Below are 22,381 nucleotides of genomic sequence, written 5' to 3' on the forward strand. Positions count from 1 at the left end.
TTTACCAGATAATTAACACATTTCTACTAATCCCCATATAATGCTATAGAACCACTAACCATGGACAAGAGGACAAAGCTTTAGAAATGGTGTGTTGCAAGTGTAAATGCTGTAAGAACATAAAATCAGTACAGTATTTCTTTTTAGTCGGTTACCTTTCAGGACATTATTTAGCAGTTAGGGTAGTGTGGTTAGATCATGATTGGAATCGATGATCTTTTCCAACGTGAGTGGTTATATGATTCATGCTACAGATACTCTACAGATACTGTTCCATTTCTCAAATACTGTAAACTGCTAGGTAAATGATTCTCTCAACAACTTGTACAGCCTTTTGGAACATATTTTGTACATTTGATGATATCAGTTATCTTAAAGAAAAAAATCAGCTGCAAAAGAAGCAAAGCCTTTCTAATGGTCTTCAAATTTCCAGTGAACCACACAAGAACTTCTTGGCCTGAAACAGTATCTTTTTAACCAATTAATTATCTTTACATCTGTTAAAGATACTCTGTCTGGTACTCTGTCATTGAGACAACAAAGAACCAGCTCCAGGCAATGAGCAAAAGGAGTTTTTCCTTGTCACTGAATAACTAGGAGATGCAGTATTCAACCAAAAGCTCAATAAAACTGATCACCAACTGAGGTACAGCCCATGGAGAGCCCCCTCAGCAGCAGCCCTGGGCAGAGCTGTAGACCACATGGAGCAGGAGGGCTGGGGAAGCAGCTACCTCCTGTGCTGAAGTAGTTCACTCCTGAATGATAGTCCCCATGGTACAGAGCCATTTTGGAGCAGTGCTCAGAAAGCTGTAGCCTGTAGGAAGCCCATGTGGGATCAGATCAGAGAGGACAGCACACAGTAGGAGAGACATCGCATGGAGCAGAGGAAGGGAGTGATTATAAGAGAGTGGTTGATGAAGAACCACTATGGAATCACAACAGCACACATACCCCTTCTCTGTCTGGAAGAGAAGGAGGTAGAAGATAGTGGATGTGGGACATGTGTTTTTAGTTTGATTTTAATTTCTCACTGCTCTAGTCTGTTAGTCATAAGCAATAAATTATATTAATCATGCTACGCTGAGTCTGTTTTGCCGATAATGGTAACTGGTGTGCAATCTTTCTGTCCTTATCACTTGAGCCCTTTATATCATGCTTTCTCCCCTCACTCTTTTGAGGAGGGGAAGTAGTGAGAGAGAGGTGTGGCTGCCAGTCACTATAAAACCACATTAATATATAAAATCCATTAATCACCTGCACGGTCTACAAATATGCAGGGATACAGTTATGCCAGCAAGGTTTCCCAGCCAGGCACACCATTTGGTTCAAACAGAAAAGTTACATTTCCATCAAATTAGTAGGGTCTACACATGCCTCTCATTTTCATAATGGAGATAACCTGCTAAAAATCATTACAAGTCTTTTTATAGAACAAATGTATACAAAGAGCACAAATGTGAAGCAAAACACACCTTTCTGTAGTCACACGGATTTTTTCACTGTCACTGGAACTCAAGCTTTCATTCTTCTCATGAAAGTATTTTTCTACACATTGTTCCTCAAAGTCATGGAGTTTCTTCAACTCGTCATCACTCAGGTACAGCTCTGAATAAAGTAGAGGTCAGTAAGAAGTGTGGTAACAAATGCAACTGCTTAAAAGTGTCCATGAGAAAAAAACACCTGTCAAAACAGATTTCCTTCCCCTTCTTTGACAACAGACCTAATTCCATGGAATATAGCATTATGAAAAAGTTCAAACATGCCAAATACTCGTAAGCGTGTTTTTCATCTTCAGTTTGGCAGAGAACAAAACCCTACTGACAAGAATTCTGTTGTATTGCCTTTTAAAGACTCAGTATTGCATACTGACTGTTCACAAACTCCCAGACTCACAAAACTTATATAGAAGTATATAAGACTTATGAAGATATTACTGCAATTTGGTCCAGGCAATCATTAAGGAATGTACCTTAATGATCTTTGACAAAGTATTTCTCAGGTATTTATTCAGAGCTGTGAAGGCTTTTTTCACTTTATTGCTTTAAATTTTCATAGGCATAAAATATTAAACAGGACTACTTGGAGGGGAAAAAAAAAAAAAAAAACCATTCAAAATTTAAAACTCCACAGGTTAGGTTGCTCACAATGCTATTCTTCTAGTACACATAGTAAAATTTCTGAGAGTATGGATCAATTATAAGTCAGTGTGAAGAAATGCATATGAAGGAGAGCAACTTCGCTGATACAAATTCTGTCTTCCAAGCTTCTTTCTGATTTTCTTTTTAAACATCAGAGTTCCCACTGTGCTTGCAATAAACTGTCTATGCCAAGCAACATGGCTGTGTTTGTAACAGGTGCATACAGCAGTAACAAACAGCATCCCAGGGGAGCACCACACCATGTTCTGAGTGACACTGGATCACCTGCTAAGTTCCTTTTGCCTCAGACCTCTTTGTAACCTTGCTTCAAAGATTTCACTTTCTCTATGAGGAATTTTCATTGATTTTCCACAGGGTGGCACTGGATCCCCATTGCTAAAAACAATTGTTTAATCACACCAAAAATTTAAGTGCAAGGAAGTTTTCAAGCAATATGCAGGCATATAGAAAAGGAATACAAGAGCATACAAATGGGAAAAAATTCACTTTCTGAGAAAAGTGTTGGCAAGATACGAGCTTCTATCCAAGGACTTCTGAATGTGCTAAGCAGACTTCGAGTCTGATGCCTAATGTACCTTGCAAGCAAGAAACTCACTGTGTTCTGTCAGCAGCTTACACTAAACTTGCATATAGAAAGAGCAGTGATACTTCAAAAGCAGGCTGATGCATTCATCCATGAAGGAGCCGAGCTGAGGAGCAGTAGTAAAGCTGCTTCAGTACTGATTAGTTAGGCTCACTTTTGAAACCTGTAAATCTGTAAATTTTGGAATCTGTGAGGCAGACATCTTCAGTTTCATGTTCAATAGGGAAAATCTTGAATGAATTGTAACCCAAGAAGGGTCTGATCAGATCAGTTATTAGGTATCAAGAATGTTCTCTGCTGCATAAAGCACAAAGCTGTGTATATGCAAAAACATTCCCTATGATTAGATTTGGTTAAAGTTACCACCTACTCCATCTTCTCACTCCCATGCTTGCCCCTCCATTCACCAGGCCACACTGCTGAGTACTTGTTCCCCATCTTGACATTCTCAGTGACTCTCAATGACTCAATTCCTCTATGATTATGCCTGTTCCTGATAGATTTTCTAGATACAGTGGGACAAAAGGAGCCAGCTTTGCCATGAAGAGGCATTCGGAAGGACCTGGTTACAGAGAAGTCCATGTTGGGAAAGGTGAAGGGGACAAGCTTAAATTGCAGTGGTGAGCCAATGCACAAAGAGACTGGAAGGCAGTGAGATCGAAGGATTCTGTGATGTCTCACAACATCCATCAACATCCATCTGTACTCAGGCTTTGCACCTTTCTCACATTCCATATTAACTCTCCATTTCCATAGGAGGCAACAACTGTGAAGTACTACATAGGTTTTTGTTCTGGACATTATTCTTCATGTTGCTATCCACAACAAACTGATGCTGGCACATTAACAACCAGGCTTAAACATAACATAATTATAACATAGCATAATTATACTACACTGTGAGTGATCAAAGATTTAGCAAGCTGAAGTTTCCTTCTATTAACCGTGTTTCCCCAGAGACTCGGAAAATCTAGAAGGATGCTTCCCTTGTAGCTCTTTTACATCTACAAACAAGTTTTGTTACACAATGCAGAAATATGTCCTCAAATGCCAGGTATCACATCCCCAGTTGATGCCATAGAAGTCGAGAATGGATTCCACACACATGCAATGCACTCCATAAGAAGTCAAGGAGTGTCACTTGCTGAAGCATCTTTTATGAGAACCTCTAACTTCAAAATACCCTAAACTAACTTAAATACATGATTCTCATTATAAAAGGAATTGAGAGCAGGAATCTTATCCCACCCACTGGATTTTCACTTAACCTTTTTACTTTATGAACCATGAACCCCAACTGTCTAAGCTCCAGAATAAAGAAAGTGTGAAAACGTAATGGTATATGGAGAATATATGGGGAAAAAGTCATTAAACATTATTAGAAGAAAAATACGGGGTTATCAAAAGCATTTGTAACTTTGGGGAATCAAATAGGAATTGATAGTCTTTTTAGGATAAATGTGCAAAAATGTAGGTTTCCAGTACTGTTTCTTTAAAAAAAAAAAAAAAAAAGGAGTCATTCTATACTACAGAAAAAGTAAGCATCATGTTATTTCACCTCTGAGTTGTGATATATCTACAACATCTTCTTGCCAATGATAGGTGAACTGTAATTAAAATAGCTATGACTGAGCACAAAGAAAGTTAAAACTGAGAGTCAGAGCCAAAGTTCTTCACTGTTACTATCCATATTACATCTTAACAGATGCACAATAAGCAAAGCAAAAGCCAAATAAAAAGAAACACATTCCCCTAGTCACTTTTTTTCCTACAAATCCTGTCATAGGTACACTAAATTCTGGTTTGCAAATGAAAACAGCTGCTTGCCTGGAAAATCTCTTTCTTGAAAAACTGAGCTACAAAGTGATGTGATATTCTTTATAAGCTATTTTTGCTGGCCCTTTGATTAGCTCTGCTTACTCAGTCCAACGTCACCTTCCTCTTGATCAGACTCATTTGAGGGTTGATGGCGGAAGATGTGGTTTATCAGAAGTCCAATGTGGCTGAGGAGAATGAAAGGTGGAGGCAGCCATGGCTTCTCATGATAGGTCATAATGTAGCGGTACCGGTTGTACTTCCAGAGCTTGTTCGATATGGATTTCAAATCATAATAAACATTACTGAGAAGACATAAAGGGGTAAGAATGGTAAAACATTTCCATGAGGAATCTTCTGAATACAGCACAAGATGCCTGTCTAAAGATCTGATGTGACACAAAAGTCCCATTCCTCCAGTGAAGTAAATCAGCTTAGCAGCTTTCATTTAACAAAGCAGCATGTGCCGGCAGCTACAGCACAGAGAATGAGATCTTCAAAGCTGCCTAACAAATTGTGAGATCCAATTCCCATTCACATTAATGGGAACTGGGCAAAAAAATATCCCTAAAGTGTCTTTGAAATCTCAACCAGATTATTTAAACTGTAATACGTAGTCTACATGGGAATTCAACATTGTCTGCCTCTTTGGACTGGATTAAGTACACGAGTCAAGCTAAGGGAAAAATGTTAACAGTATTTCTGCTGCCTTTTTAGTGCACTCCTACAACAAAATATGTGCTTTTAGAGTCAGCTACATAAGCAATTCTTCTGTGGGGTACTCTTTGGAGTAGTGACATCACTAAAAATGCTTTTTCTGTTGCACAGAAAATTCTCTGCACTATGACTGATTCAAGTACAGGAAAGCAACATCGTGGCCTCTGGCACTTCAATTTCAGTTGCACTGTCAAACTAAACACTCAGCGTATTTTCACAAAAACATCAGTTTTGCTTTTGGGAGCATAATTAAATATATTGCTCACACTCATTATCAGTCCCACTTCTGAAACAATCAAATCACTAAGCAGAAGGTTTAATATATCATCATTGCTAAAGGTCCAAATCTAGAAATAATTCAAATCACAATTCTACAACTGTGTATTAAAGAAAAAATAAAAAATAAAATAAAAATTAATGCCTCGCCATAATTTAAAGAAAGGGATTTCTAATTGGAACTGGGAATAGAATGAGTTTTGATCATTCAGTTTTCCTGAATATTAATCACTACACTTCTAGTTTAGAAATTTTTTCAACCTATATCTGACTTCCCCAGAAATTCTATAATTCTAGAAAAGAAAAAATTAACAACTTGGGTTACACTGTTCTTTACTAATATTGACCCAGAACTTGATCTGCTGCAATGGTTTCCTTGCTAAAACTCAAAAGGTTAGAATCACTATAAAGATATTAATAAAACCTCCTACTTTGGCAGCAGATAGTTCAATGCACTATAGTTAGATTTCAGTTCTAGACCACAGTAAATTTCATGGAACAGGAATTTTCGAACTTCCTAAAGGAAGAGCATGCTCCTTCAAGGTCATTACTCCCTTCCCTTATTATCTGCTAATTTAAATCTTGTGCCACCTTGTGAGGAAAATTATATAGGCTGTCAGTGCAACAAATACAATTTTTAAGAACAAAAGACAAATTATTTCAGAGCTGAATTAAAGTTGCTTATTTGCCACGTAGAGCTGTCCACTGTCAGATTCGATTCAAACCACAAAACAGCCAACAGAGAAGTGTTGGCAGAATGTCTATTATTTGTCTTTGTTTTGTTGGGGGGTATTTTGTTTTGGATGTTTTTGTGCTGTGTTTTTTTGTTTTCTTTTTCAGTAATATAACAAAGGTACCTACTTAAAGAAAGCAATGAGTAAGTTGACCATGATGATGTACTGCACAAACAGGTAGACAGCTTGAAGGAATGGTGTGAGGAAGGAGCCAGGAGGACAGTCTTGATTGGTTTCGCAAACTGAAAGAGAAGGACATACACCATTAGCAAGGAAACCAAATTAGAGCATGGCATGGGCATATTCTGCTCGTTTGCCTGAGGAAAAAAAATAGTCTGTCATTGGTAACTTCAACAAACAAACAATACATTTTAAAACTCTATCTTCACATAAGGAAAATAGGAGAGCTCTTCATGATCCTACTGTCTCATAGCTTATGTTGTTACTTAGAAGCTTTAGACACCATTTCATACATACCGGTTATTATACCAGACAACGCGACTTTTTGATAAGTGAAAAAATAGTGTAACTGCAATATATTTGAGAGATAACATGCATGTAAACTGAAACTGATCCTTAAAGCACCTGATCTTTAAAGTAAGTCACAAAGCTTTCACTGACTCCATTGAAGAAAAAAAATACTGCTGCAAGACTTTTATCGATACTGAAGTATTAATCCTTTATAGCTTCAGTAAGAACAAATTAATTCATGTGCAAATGTACATGTGGCTATGGATATTTTTTATATTTTACAGTAAATAAGAGATCCCTCCTAATTTGTTTATTTGTTTGTTTGTTTTGAACTATCAAAATAAAAGTTCCCCAATGTGTATAATTTTTTAGTCAAATTAACCTCTGAAAAAGTTTAAAACACATTTATAACACAGTAGCCCTAAACTCAGGAGACACTTCACAGCACACAGGTTCATTAGAGAAATCATCTCTGAATCAAACTTCAAAAAGCTTAGTATTACTGAGTGATAAAATGTATTAAATAGTGAAGATTAGTGCTGCACTTTTATTAAAAGTATTTTGACTTACACAACCAAGACACATATCTGTCACGTGACAGTTCCAGCAATGAAAACAGATGTTGCATCCTTAATTATTTAAAAGAAGTAGGCCTAAGCTGAACTATTTATCTTAAATATCTATTTCTACCCGTGTACTTTCTTTTCTGTTTCAAAGACTATTATTTTTGCACCCATCACTTAGAAGTAGGATCAGAGTGCTTTCAGTCTATCATAATGAAAAATCTACTGGGGTGACTGGTTCTTCTCCTTTACTGAATCAAGGTCAAAGTCATAATCAAGAATATAACATCTTTTCTATTCAATTAATCCATTCATTTTTATGCTTAACTGGTTGATCTGCTTAAGAAGGATGCCAGGTAACTCTTACCATGGTGAAAAAACATTTTCCATTATTTTCTTTCCTTTCTTCTTTCCCCTTTATTCTACTTCCCCTTAAGGCAACTTTGCAGTCTTTTCTCCAAAAGATCAGCAGCTTTTGTCTATCCTAATCACAAACTCACTTAACTGTCAAATTCCCTCATCAAGAATTAGCTTATTATTAGTCCCTAAGTGCTTTGCTCTGAGCCTTGTAATATATTTCATTTCAAAAGTTAAATTTGAAAATTTTAAAGTTTAGACTTCATTTTATACAAGTAAACATATATTCTCATCTTTAATCAAGCAATTTTAAAAATTAATGCTATACATATCTTGGAATCAAAACCGTTTGAATAATCCAATATGAAGTCAAAGCTATCAGTCCAAAGTGAACATTTAAACTACCTACCATCAATTTCTCCAGCATAGACCTCACCAAACATCATCCAGTAGGGCTGAAATACAATATCTCGTGCCAGAGTCCAAGAGGGAGGTTCTTCTGGTGAAAGGATTGCCTTTCGTGAGACGCCAAAACTCAGCAGAACTATGGCCATCATGACCACAATATAGAACATATTTGCTGTCTAGGCATTTGAGAATTATCAGTGTTAATTATATGTAAACTTTTATACATATATATATATATACATATATATGCAAATACATTTTAAGGAAGATTATCAGTTACTGCTTTTACAGACTGGAATACAAAAACAAGGTCAACAGTCTAATACATTGCAGGAAATAAAAATGTTTTCTAGAAGTTATAATCATTCTGAACTAAAAAGACCACAGGTCCTACTTGCTGTTCAAATCTTTCTTAAGATCTTAAGTAAGATTTGAAAAATGCAGAGGCCTTGTGATGGTGCTTTTGTTCCATGGTATCATTTTCCAAATTGACAGTAAGGAAAAAATGATTTTGCCTTCTAACACTGAATCAGAATTACTATGCAAGACAGAATGTAAAAATATTAATCAGATAGCTCATAATATCTGAGGGAAACTACAGTGGGAATCTGCATATGTCCCTCAAGACTAGTCAACAGTTCAGCAGCAGTTCAGATACCAAAAGAGAAAAAAAATTAACTTTGATCTCAGAGAAATTTTGCCAACTAAAAATGGAGTATAATTACTTGAATCAAAATGTAAAATAATAATGAGGCAGTTTCCAAGAGCTAGGGGAATTATCTATAGTAATGAGCCTATCTTCAAGACATGGTAATTTTTCTTCCTCCTACTATCAGGCTGGATTAGAAACTCAACTCAGATACAACCCTTCTCTAAGGAACTAAAACTAGGAACACTCTAAATGAAAAAGGCTTTTGTGAATAAACTGAAATCTGATTATTGTCAAGTCACAAACAGAAAGAATCATGGTAGTTTCAGGTAACACGTTCACTGTGAGTTATTAGGTAACATCTCCTTTGTCTATTGCTCTTTTCTGACACTGGTAGCCTTAAAGGTATCTCAATAGATGTCATGAGTACAAGAAAATTGTTCCAAAGTATAATACTTACCATTTTTCCAATCATTGTCAGATATGGGCCAGCATGCTGATTCACAGCAAAAAGATCAAGGAGCCGAGCATACCAAAATATTATATCCAAGCAGTAAAGTAGCCGCCCTGCTGTTTGAACAGGGGGCTGAGACCAACGCAAGCCAAAACCAATCATAAACAGGATGATAGCTAAAGTATCAGTAAAATTCCAGTATTCATAAATCCACACCTTCACTTTCTGGCGGAATTTTCCAGGCTCTGAGATACACACCTGAATAGAATGTGGTAGAATGTGAAGAATAGAAATCCATGAAAATCACGTTCTTTAACTTTCTTTGTCTGAACTGTTTCATAATGTTTGGAAATCTATCTCTTTTTTCCCCCTCTTTTCTCTATTTTTTGCAGGCCCACATACTACATAATGCAGTTCAACCCTCACTGAGGTTTAGATTTAATCCCTAGTATCATATCACTCAAATATGCCAAGACAAATAAGATAGATAGTTAATCCTAATGAACAGTAAATTCTAAGCTTGTACGCAAACACTGAAGAGCACGTTCCTCAGCAGAAAACAGCAAGCAGTAGAAAACTGTTATGTATGTTTATCATTATAAATTAATTAGTATTTTCTAGAGAGATAGACATGACCTGCTGCAGAACTTTCAAAAGCCCACAGTCATGGAAAAGTCTGACCTCGATGGGAAAACAATTTATTCCTTTTTTTTTCGGACCAAAAATACAAAGTAAGATCCTTGCATTACACCAAGGACACACTAAAAAACAGTGCTGGCAACTAGCAAGGTAAAGAATGAAGTGTTTGCTCCTTGAACTGTGAGGTGCCCCAAAGGGATTTTAAGCTTCACTGAGCAAATGTGTGAAGTGGAATCTTTGGGAGGCTGTAAATAAAATCTCTCCACACTGCATGAGTGAGACCAATAATGCAGTGCTATGTAAGATCATACTGATAAGTACCAAGTGAAGGAAAGACTATTAAACACTATGCCCTTATCCTGCAATAATTTATGCATTTGAAAATATTCACGTAAGCAAGTGATCCTACTCAGTTCAGCTGGAGAAACTCATGTGAGAAACAAGGATCAGGGTTTAAGGCTTTAACCATTATTTGATACAAACTAGAGAAATGGAGGCTTGTAGTTATATATAATCAAACCCTCAGCATTTAATTAGACAGTAAGTTAGACACGTTGCCCTATGAAGATTCTGACAGCTGTCAACAACTAGTACACAAACAAAGAATATCAGGAAGAAATGAATTTCAAAGTCTTTAATGAATGTTAATGTAAGAAAAAAGAGCTGGTGTTTCCACTGCCCAACTATCAGCACAGGGCAACAACACAACAGTGATCTTCAAAATTCTTGACATTTATTTTTCCTTATATTCTCCAGTTATACAGCCCTTGTACTTCAGTTTTCTCTCATGCAGTCATAAAATACTATGTTCTTCCCTACTTCAATATACACATAGTATTCCTGATTAGCTTTAAAATTCTTCACATCTTTCACACTGATGTCTGAGTTATCTGTTGTAACAAAGTCAGTTATTCATTCATAATAGTGAATGCTTTGTTCCAGTTTTTTCCTTCTAAAAGCCACATAAACTACACATAAACTACTATCCTGCTGCTGAGTACCATCAAAAAGACCGTGGTCTTTCCCTTTCAGTCTCCTCCAGGCTAAATAGTCCCACATCCCTTATCCGTTCCTCGTACAAGAGATGCTCCATGCCTCTAAACATTTTTACACCACTCCACTGGACTCTATCCTGTCTCCCTCAATGGGGGAGCCTGGATACAGTTCCCCAGATGTGGCCTCACCACTGCAGAGTATAAGGGGTGGATAATCTTCTTCAAACTGCTGGCCACACTTTTCATAGTGCACCCCCAGGATACCACTGGTTTTCTTGTCCACAAGGGACACTGCTGCTTCATGGGAAACCTGTTTTCCATCAGGACACCTAGGTCCTTCCCCACAGAGCTCCCTTCCAGCAGATCAGCCCCCAACCTACACTGATGCACACAAGTCAGTTAAACTTGGTGGAAATCCTTAGACTACTCTACATACCATGTTTGATAACGCATCCAAAGTGATTGATATCTTTTGACAAATTTCATATTCATTATGGGTAACCTAGTGATCTAGTTCTTTACGCTGGGGCTCAAAATTCCAGTTTTGCACAATTATTTTCAAGAAAGCTGCACCATACAGTGACTTACCCAGAAAAAAATAAAAATAAAAAAATTTTAAAGAAAGAAAGAAAGAAAGAAAGAAAGAGAGAAAGAAAGAGAGAAAAAAAGAGAGAAAGAAAGAGAGAAAGAAAGAAAGAGAGAAAGAAAGAGAGAAAGAAAGAGAGAAAGAAAGAAAGAAAGAAAGAAAGAAAGAAAGAAAGAAAGAAAGNAAGAAAGAAAGAAAGAAAGAAAGAAAGAAAGAAAGAAAGAAAGAAAGAAAGAAAGAAAGAAAGAAAGAAAGAAAGAAAGAAAGAAAGAAAGAAAAAAGAAGAAGATATTTAAGAACATGTTGTAAGATCTACTTTGAAAGCACAAGTAATGATCTTTCTATTGAAAATAAATAAATAAATAAATAACAGAAATAAAATACCCTATGCAAGTCTCCTTCTTCCACTAAACTCCCTTCAAGGGAGAATTTGAGATTTGGCATCCTCTAGACAGTTTTATTTTGTGTTTTAAAATATATTCTTTATATAAGGGAAGTTATATAAAAAATATAGCTTACCTCTCTGACTTTTTCAATGGCAGTGCTGAAAATATAAATAATAACAAGCCACTCCTGCACACTTGGTCTTGGTTCCATTTTCACCAACACAGTGTAAGTAAAGAGCATGAGAAAGGCCATGTACGCCATCTAAAAAACAATCAGTATATAATACAGATGCATGAAAACCTCCAACAAATTTCTACAGACATACCAACAAATTATTACCCTGAGTATAACCAAATACACTTTGAATATAATATACTCAAACAACTGAAGCACTTCAATATTTTTGAACCCAGCTCTTCAAAGTATTTTTATGAGGAAACCCTTAAACATAAGCAAACTTGTGCTTTGGTGCTCAAAAAACAGAAGCAGAAGACAAACTACTGCAGTGCAAATTCACCTAGGCCCCAGCCACACAATATGAAATAATAGACTATCTTTCTTTCTAATTATAATAATAATCTATCTTTCTAATTATCTACCTATCTTTCTGTCTAAATCTTAACTATCCCCACACTGTTACTTGAATATAAAGGCATTGCTACATTGCTATCCCGACCATAAGTAGGAGCAAGTAACCATTCTCAAAGTCATCTGAATCACAACTGGTTAATAAGTGCCTTCCAAAACACAAAAAGAACAAAATCAATAGCAAACATATTTTAAAGGTATCAAACCATACAATAACTATGTCTGAGATTAAAAACGTATAAAGTAGTTGACTGTTAAAGGATTAACAGTTTACATAAACAGTAGCCTGACCTTATAGACAGGTTGATCTTAAATATCCTAAGTTCTACTACAGGGTTAGTAACTAAAATTGATTTAATTAACACATATAGCATAAAATGAAAATTTATTCAATAAATGCTCTATAGTAAATGATTGTTTCTAGATTAATTTTCACAGCTTCAAGGAAGAGTTCCTAAATAAAGAGGAAAAAATATTTGTGATAGTTTATGCATGAGAAGTCATTTTCAAATTTATCTTTACACTGGAAGTTATACACTGTAAAAAAGCTCTGCTTCAGTCTTACTTTCTTTTTTTTTCTTTTTTTTTTCTTTTTTTTTTTTTTTTTTCTTAATGGGTGTGCTGTTTCTTTGCTTTTTAAATACCAGCTATACGATTTTAGCTGAAAAGATTTTCATGCAATTGCAAGATTGCAAGAGAAGCATTCACATCTTTTGCCACTCCCCACCACCACCTAGTGATTGTAAATCCATGCTGGGCAAAGAACAAGTGGAATCAAGTAGTATTTGAGAAATCAGAGAAGAATTTTGGCAATCAAGTTCCTGTGCAATGACCCACCGTGTGAAACCAGAACTTGACAATCGGTGCATTGTAGAACTCATAGATTTTTCTAGGGCCTGACAGGTTTCCTTGTCCATTGTATATATGTCTTTCATCGGATGACTGAGCTACCTTCTCCACATCACAATCTTTCTTTAAAAGGAAAGAGCATTTTAGAAGTAAGAAAGCATAGTCTATGACAGCAAATGTTGCGTTATGTTAGCAGAACACACAAATGACTAAGTTTTGCTCAGAATCTCTAAAAAAATGACTCTACCTTGATTTTATGTCGTTACAACCATCACCACTTTTCTACTACAAATATCTTCCAGTGTTTGCTTTTTCGACTACGGGCAGCAGACAGGTAGAGATCAGCAGACTTAAACCTGCTCCTGTCTCTGACACATTTCTCCTTCAGCAAGTCACTCATCCCCCTCTACCTCTAAAACACAGACAAATAGCAACTTTCAATTTGCCTTAAGTGTGCTGACTAGAAACCCATTCACATCAGTGTGGCATTATGAAACAAAGGAATAAGTACCCTCATTCAGTCCGCTGTGCACAATCTGAATGTATTTGCACATAAAATGTCAGGACAATAAAGTAATAAATACAAAATCCAGTTGCTATTTTTGATGTATTACAAGCCTCATTAGAAGATGAAGATGAAATAAGCATTCTCTCACAAAATCCACTTAGAAAAAAATATGGATAATTTCTTCCTCAACAAAATAAATTCACAATTTGACACTTGTACAGGAACCCAAGACACAAGAATCTGAGCTGCTGCAGACCCACAGCAGCAGACAACAGAAAATAAATAAATAAATAGATAGGCAGATTGGCAGATAGATAGATAGATAGATAGATAGATAGATAGATAGATAGATAGATAGATAGATAAAAGAATTTGAAAGTAGTTTCAACAGATGAAGTGGAGCACCCGAGTACCCTTAGGAAACTATAGACAGATAATAGATGGGCATGGCCAGAGAAAACAAAATTTTATTTTGTTTCAGTCTGACAAAAACCATTTTATTTTCTTTCAGTGTTAGCCAACTGCCTAGGCTATTATTAATGCCAAGACTTAATGTTAGCAGACATGTGCAGTATAACATTTCCAGGACATGGGCATTTGTGTCCATTATACAATTCCTCCTTGAATTATGGGCAGAAAACTGATTTTTTTTCCCCATCATCATTGATTCAGAAAAGTAGTAAAACCGAGAAACTGATATACTGACTCATCTGACACAGTAACACCAAAACCTCTGAGGTTAAAGAGAATCTGTCCCATGAAAGACTTCAATATCCAAGAAAGCAGAATTGATAACAATGTGTAAAAAATGATCTGTTAGGCACATGTACACTTACAAAATGTTCTATACTTTTTTCTACTATATTTCATATTAGAGTATTTAAGAAAACTAGGCCAGACTTTTGTTTTAAACAACTGTCTGTATTATATTAGCAGTTAAGCCTATTGCTAGCTTAGAAGGGAAGCAGCCCTTGTGGGGCGTGTGAAAAAAAATTGTTGCATTGCCTTCTACCAGACTGCAGGGGGTCTCTAAAGCAAGTAATTACAACTCACCTTTTATCTGAATCATAGCTGCTACCAAAACCCACTGAAAGCACTTTCTGAACTGACTATATTAGACAGGCACTGCAGAGGTAAGAGCTTCGAAGAGTTTTCCACATCAGAGATGATAGAAAATACAGGTAATGAGGCAATGACAGGTCTGTCATTCTGCAGCAAAAGCCCTAGATGATAATCCATTCTTTTATTTTGCACACACTGAAAGTCAACCAAGAAGGTCCAAGGCAAACTATACCACATCTGCAGTAAGAAGAGCAAGACTGCCCGACACACTTCACTTGACAATCATGTTTTAACTGGTCAGTGCTCCATCAACATTTCCCCTTCAAGGTGGAAGTTCTCTGCATCTGACATCTGCATCATACTGAAAACTTCTAGATAATTTTAGTTCAAGGAATGCCTTGTGAAGAATGAGAAAAAGAAAGGACAAACAGCACTGCTTAGTGGAAGTCACAAGGAGCTCAAATCTTAACAGGAAAAGTCTTCACCTATGCTAGAGACTCTCTACACTCAAATCTAATGACTTCAGAGCAAATACACAACCCCTTAGAGTGCTTCAGTATTCAGTTCACATGACTAAACCAAAAGCATAGTGCTTCTCTTGTGCTTCAAATAATATCTCTACTAGCTAGACTCAAGAGACTGAAAAGTAGAGATACCCATGAATAAGGAGAGTAATGGCACAATTGACTGACAGTTATAACCTCTGTATTCCTGTGAGGTGATTTTTTCCATATGATCAGTGCAGGATGGATTAAGTGACTTGCTAAAGCTCCATTTTCTGCCCAAACAAGGACCCAGAGTCCTACATGAGAATCTGGTCCCAGTGTTTCCAGATGAATGCTCCTCCCTAAGTCAACAGATACAAATGACTGATTATCACAGACTAACCAGAGACAAGACATCTTTAGTGCTGGCTGGGCTCTGATCACCATGGTACCATGTGAACTGGTGGCAGTCTTGAGACTGAGGCACATGAGACATTTCAGCCTTGCTTTTAAACTCCAGCAACAAGATAGTGGGAGGCAGGAGAATACTTATGATGACCTAAAAGAAGAACACAGGAAATTAATTCAGCACTGATAGCATAGTTCTGAGGCCTAAGTCTGCCATGCACAGTGACAGCAAAAAAGCAGAGCTACTCCATGGCCTGGGAAGTACTCCATGTCACTGCAGCAGGAATCACCACATAACACTCTTTTTCACTCTGTGAAGAACTGTGTTGCTCTAGGTTCTCTGTCAGAGAACCAGCAATGCAGTGTAGTGGGAGGAGGTGGGGAGGGATCAGAGGGTGCTGAGAAAAATGGGAACAGAGAAAACTCAGAATATGCAATCACCTACTACCCGCCAGCTTGCTACTGCAAAGAAGTAAAACCAAAGCAAATACTGTCCTCCCTTCCCCTGTCTTTCTCCCAGATGTGCACAGTCCAATCCATGCTCAAGTGCAGAGCTAGATTAGACTAGTTCATAACTACACAGACATGTATAAAGCATGTGAGCAGCATCTAAATGCTCAGAAAGTTAAAGTGAGTGATGTTACCTTAAACCAGCAGTTCTTCCGCATCTTCAGACGTCCCATCCACATATCAGTCAGCAGCATCTGTGTACAAGTATGAGACACAAAAGGCCGAAGGCCCACAGACACTGCTAGTTTTAAGCAAGTTGAGTTGCTCCAGTTTTTCAGTTCATATGTCAGCAACTTCATGGCCATTTGTTCATTTTGTTTGAATGCTTTCTCCAGTATATCTAAAGCAAGCTGTCCAAATTCCCTAGAACAGAAAAGAATTAACAGTCACAATAAGAATGACCTGTCAGAATTACTACTGCAAATAGTTCCATTAACTAAAGTTCAGTGAAAAATCACAGCATGTCTACCACCATTGTTCACACAGCTTTATCAATGTATGTATTACTAAAAAAATAATTTGGGGGGGTAAATGTAATTATTTAGTCCTAAGCATAGGCATTTGTGTCATTTTGGTTTCTGTTTTTTAATTATTTGTTTTGTTCCTAACCCCATTCAGTGTTCAAAATGGACCCTATAGAACACTGTATATTTTCTTCAGCAACTCATCACTGTGAGGAAGCAATGCAGGCAGTTGAAAAAAAAGTATTCTATTACACTGGTTTCTACACATTTTATTGTTGAAGAGACTCTGCCAGAAGACACACCTTCCTTTAAATTAAACTTTGGACTTAAATATATAAGAAGCCAGCACAATCCATTGTACTATGAATTTGAGGATTTAGTATTGCGAAACCTTAGGAAAGCCTTAAATTAAATAGCAAACTTGAGGAAAAATTCTTGGTCTACTTCATTATTCATTATCTCAGGTATTTCTTATACAAGCAGGACTTAAGGACTAGTTTTGCTTCGCTCATTACCAACTATTAGTGCTGGTTTGAAATGTTCAGTACAGCTGTATTGTGACGGCTTTTTGACAAGTAAAGCTGATAAGGGAAGCTACAAAGGAAATTTTAACTTTCCACTTAACCACTTAGCAGACAGTGAGATATGTATTACTCACCTATATGTCATTTTCAACTGTGCAACTAGATTACATGCTAGTAGATTTCCCTTAACACTTGATTAAACTGTGCACTAATAAGAGCTCCATTGTATGTTATAAACAATGTGCAGCTGAAGTTATTTTACACTCCACAGACTGCAGCATCACTAATCTTACATACTCCCAGTTGAATAAGAAATAGGAAGAAGTCATACTTTGAGTACTTCTTAAGTTCTTCTGAAGTGTCATCCACCATGTTGCTCTGTTTAGCTTCATGTGCCATTGCCCTGTAGAGTTTACAAGCCACAACTGCTTTGACCATGGCTTCCTCTCCATGTTGCCAGAAGAACATTGCCATCTTCTGCCTTCTCATTAACACTGCCCAAACCAGGAGATCATTATAGGGGTAGATAAAACCAGATGCCTCATAGCTCTCATCAAATTTTATATTCTCTTTTGACTTCTTCTTAGACTTATGGAAACCAGTTGATTTTTCCTATAAATTTATTAAAAAATAAATAAATTAAAAACTCACAAAATCTCTGTGAATGTTTGAGGTTCACGTAAAGAAAACTGCAAGCAAACCCAAATTGCAAATATCAAAATGTTTGGTTTTCACATATATGTAAGATATAAACCATAGCTAGTATTACTATCAGATTACTAGTGCTAAGATGGGATAATATCTGCATAGGGAAAACACTCCTTGCTCTGTACCCTTGTCATTTACTGCCATCCCCTTGTCATCAGTCCCTGAAACACCAAGATACTACTTTCACTCTCTTGTACTTGCATCATGACAAGAGAAAAAGCAATAAGAGAATCAAATATGCATAAAGGACTTAAAATAGTTAAATGTACTTTTTAGTGTCTACCACACATTTAGCATAGATTTTCTACACATTCCTATCTGGGTATTTCTCTGCTAAAGGCAAAGAAAGTCTTGCTAAAGCAGGTTCATTTTGGCTCAGACAAGTTCTAATAAAGCCCATTAAACTCATTCAACTTTATGGTTACGTATTAGATATGTAATAGCTATGTGGTGACCTTCGCTCTTTTAACATTCTTTCCTTGATAGAAAACACTGTTGCCTTTTTCAATATATCAGAACTGTATCTTCTTGGTGAAGCTACTTTAATAAGCAATCCTGAGAAAACATGGGGAAAATCAGAAAATTCCTATTGTGACTTCCAAATATGAAGGCTTTCAGCCACAACTGGAGTTCAGTTGTTTACTTTGGTGAATAAAAGCCCTATCCAGAATTGGATTAAAGTCACAAAGTATCATGGGAGGAGTCCATCACTTTATGAACAATGGGCAATAAAAACTTATATGAAAAAAACAGCCTGCAAGTATATGTCCCAAACAAATCTTTCAGAAAATTGATTAGTAGACTAATCAGTTCTAAGAACAGTTCAGAGCAATTACATTACCTTGCATTTGTAAGGCTGTGCTGTTCTGAAGAACTGAGAATGTAAGGTATTTTCAGGAGATCCCATTCTGCAACCCATCTGATTACTCTGACGAAGGGAATGAGATAGGTTCTGAGAAAAGCTGGAGAGCACTCTCTAGATGCAAATGCAAAACACAAAACATCAAATTAGGGATGAAGTTTACCTGTACTTAATACCGGTTTTGATGGTACCTCTGAGTTATTCAAAGACTACCAGAATCAGCTGCCAATGCAACTACAGCAGGAGCTTAAACCATCAAGATCAATGGCCTATTCAACATTTAATTTTAAAATTTAAGTTATATATATATATATCTAATTCTCTGAAAGACAACATAGATTCATAGAATCATAGAATCACAGAATCAGTAAGGTTGGAAAAGACTCACAGGATCATCCAGTCCAACCATCCACCCATCACCAATAGTTCTCATCAAACCATGTCTCTCAACACAGTGTCCAAACATTCCTTGAGCACCTCCAGGTTTGGTGACTCCACCACCTCCCTGGGCAAACCATTCCACTGCCTGGCCACTCTTTCAGAGTAGTAGTATTTTCTAACTTCCAGCCTGAACCTCCCCTGGTGCAGCTTGAAGCCATTCCCTCTAGTGCTATCATGTACGTATTTCCCCAATAGCACACACACATTTACACAGAGCTTTTGCTACAACTGAAATGCCCAAGCTGGATGCTCTTCCAAGTGCCTGTCTTTACAAAAGGTACCACAAGTTCTTTAAAAGACAAAAAAAAATCTCTGAACACTTTACTGACCATTTCATGCAAATTATAGCATATCTAGAATTTTGTCTAGATAACAGGTGATTTGCCTGATTTATTTCCAGTCACTCCTCAGCTCACAGATTTATAAACAGAATACACATACAGTCTTCAATCAAACCACAGTGACATACTGAGCTGTTTCTAGGTGTCATGCTTTGGCTTTTCTTGGTACCCAGTGGTAAGCATTTCACAGAATTTACCTTGTGCTTTCTGTAGAGATTATTGTACAGAACTCGGAAGTGTTTCCTTGTGTAGCTGCTCCGATAGGCTTCACCAAGGAGATACTCTATCACCAGACCAATATCAATCAAGGATATCTTATAATCTGAGGGAAGTGTGCTCTGAAACACCAAACATCACAAGAATTCCACAATGATCTTATATGCAGCATTCAACACCTACTATGAGGGAATTCTGGCAGAAGGTGCAACTGACAGCTCTGGCATCTGTCAGAAAGAGTACGCATTCTTTAGGCATATGGAATTTCTCTGGGAAGGAGAAAACAGGCACACTGACATTTTCAGTATAAGAAGTGTGACATCTGCTGAACACTGCATAGATGTCACTTAGGGACATACACTGTAGTGTTCACAAGACCAGCTGTATTCGATGGTGAGAGTAACTTACTTCAGAATATTCACTGACAGCCAGACAGACTGATAAAAATCTTTCTAAGGTAACAAGAGACAACTGGCATGGTACAATTTGCTCATTAAACCAATTCATTAATTAAAAATGGGGAAGTGGATGAAGAATATATTTAACATTGTAGAGTAATTCCAGGAGACTGGAGTCTTTTGTAAAGGCTCAAGACTATCTTGACAACTAGGACAAAAGCCTCACTTTTACGTTATCTGTATCTTCCAGCTCTGTTACCACTTGTGTTAAAACACCCTTGATTGCCTGATTACATTAAATGTACTTCTAAGGCACAAGCTTTGCAACAAATTATCTGAAGAACAGGTTATCTGCCACGTAGATGACAAAGATGATCAGCAAAATCTTAAACCATAACTCTTGTATATGAAAAATGGGCCTTTCTGTACAACATCAGATGTTTTACGTATTCCTAGCAGTCTGCACCATTCAGACTTTGAAAAGCCATTTTCTTCATTAGGCTGAGCTTTTTTTTTTTCAATAGACTTCAGTGGCAACCCTCAGGATAACCAGTTAATGCTATTCTTTCCTGGGAAAAAGGGGCACCAACAAACATACTGAGTACTGTGGAGCGTGCCTCACAGGCCTGGCTTGCCAGCTCTGGCATTAAGGGATAGGCCAATATTTCTGACTATCTGTATTTGTAAGTACTTCTCTGCATGGAAAAAAAAAAATAAATAAATTTAAAAACATATATATATATGTATGTATATATACATATATACACATATATATGTATGTATGTATGTGTGTGTGTGTGTGTGTGTATATGTATGTATGTATGTATATGTGTATGTATATATATATATGTATATGTGTATATATATATATTGCTTCTTGGGCAAGCTGCAACATATTTGTATTCAAACACCTGTATTTCTATTCAAACACCAGCAACAAAGCTGGTCACATTAATGGAGAAAGTATCTCTATCCCCAATGTGGAAAGGTAGAATATATTTTTAAGACTGTGACTCTCTCTTCACTACATAAATTAGACCTCAAACATTTCCATCAGCATGGGAAAGCACAGAAAATAGCTTGTCATAAAAATCAGAACATGCTGCACAGTAGCATTAACATGAAGGTCATCCACAAAAATAACATATCTCAGAAATCCCAATACATGAAATGTGAGAATTCTACAAGCAGTCATTTTTCTTATTTATTTATTTATTTATTATCTTAGTACTCACAACCTGGAAAGAATTAGCCTATTAATATAGTTTTGGATCTAGGCATCTCCTGCAGTGGATACTAGATGCAGAAAGAACAGCTCATCCTTTCCTGACTAAGCAAAGCTGTCAGGTACAATAGATAATGGTAATACAAAATAAATTTAATGTAGCTAAATAACAAGGCTCCCAATGATCTAATTCAGACAGAGCTCTGTGCAGTAGTCATCCACTGCCACCTTCTGTTCTTCAAGACACTGCAGTATGTTAAAATACACGTTGTTACAGCATCTTTCTGTTACTGCTTCACAAGGAAAATCTTTTATTTTTAGCTTTAGGGGGGAAAGTTTTACAGCAGTAATTATAATTATTGTGCTAATTCACTAAATCTTTTGTGCAACCACTTCATAATGTCATCTGAGTAATTCAAGAAACAGACAGTCTGATCTATATGAACTACCAAGCTTTGAAATTAAGGTACAGGACCCCGGGGAACATTCAGTAGAAGGTTAGTTAATTGCTTGAGGGTATCAGTGGGATGAGGATAAAACTATTTAGTAGATGAAGGGTTTTAGTAATGAACCCATGGATTTTATTATTTTGTATTCCCCTGTATTGTCTAATAGCAGTGTACTGCTGAACACTGAAACTTATAAGTTACTATTTTAGCTCCTCAGCTTCTCCTATACCCATTACCTGTTTCACATCTCGAATAAGGTGCTGCAAAAGTAGATTGGATGGTCCTTGTTTCTGTTATGTGAAAAAAAAAAAAAAAAGAAAGAAAGAAAAAAAAGAAAAAGAAAAAAAAAGTAAACCAACATGTCTCTCTGCATTTGAAAATCAAAGAAGCTTGAAGATCTTCAGAATACAGCACTGTGATTCACTTTCCTCACAAACCTATTCAAAATAATTCATCACCTATCTGCAGCACTTCCACAATCTTCAACTTTCACATATGCTAAAAAGAAGCGAGTACAACTTTGGTTAAACAGCATACCATTTCCAGCAAG

At 36.7% G+C, this 22,381-nt stretch overlaps 1 protein-coding gene across 2 annotated transcripts in view; it reads right to left on the reverse strand.

Annotated features, from left to right (window-relative positions):
* Positions 1 to 22,381, reverse strand: part of TRPM6 (transient receptor potential cation channel subfamily M member 6) — a 66,747-nt gene that overhangs the window by 27,132 nt on the left and 17,234 nt on the right. For both annotated transcript variants that reach the window (XM_032441426.1, XM_032441425.1), the window contains exons 12-24: positions 22,068 to 22,121; positions 19,741 to 19,881; positions 18,741 to 18,875; positions 17,523 to 17,803; positions 16,338 to 16,566; positions 15,689 to 15,844; positions 13,219 to 13,353; positions 11,926 to 12,054; positions 9,193 to 9,444; positions 8,085 to 8,259; positions 6,412 to 6,526; positions 4,663 to 4,862; positions 1,473 to 1,605 (exon numbers count right to left, since the gene is read on the reverse strand). In XM_032441426.1, coding sequence (XP_032297317.1) covers positions 1,473 to 1,605; positions 4,663 to 4,862; positions 6,412 to 6,526; positions 8,085 to 8,259; positions 9,193 to 9,444; positions 11,926 to 12,054; positions 13,219 to 13,353; positions 15,689 to 15,844; positions 16,338 to 16,566; positions 17,523 to 17,803; positions 18,741 to 18,875; positions 19,741 to 19,881; positions 22,068 to 22,121 — 2,135 coding nt within the window. The remainder of the gene's footprint in view (positions 1 to 1,472; positions 1,606 to 4,662; positions 4,863 to 6,411; positions 6,527 to 8,084; positions 8,260 to 9,192; positions 9,445 to 11,925; positions 12,055 to 13,218; positions 13,354 to 15,688; positions 15,845 to 16,337; positions 16,567 to 17,522; positions 17,804 to 18,740; positions 18,876 to 19,740; positions 19,882 to 22,067; positions 22,122 to 22,381) is intronic.

This window comes from Coturnix japonica, chromosome Z, assembly GCF_001577835.2.
Source record: "Coturnix japonica isolate 7356 chromosome Z, Coturnix japonica 2.1, whole genome shotgun sequence".
In the NCBI taxonomy this organism is placed as follows: Eukaryota; Metazoa; Chordata; class Aves; order Galliformes; family Phasianidae; genus Coturnix; species Coturnix japonica.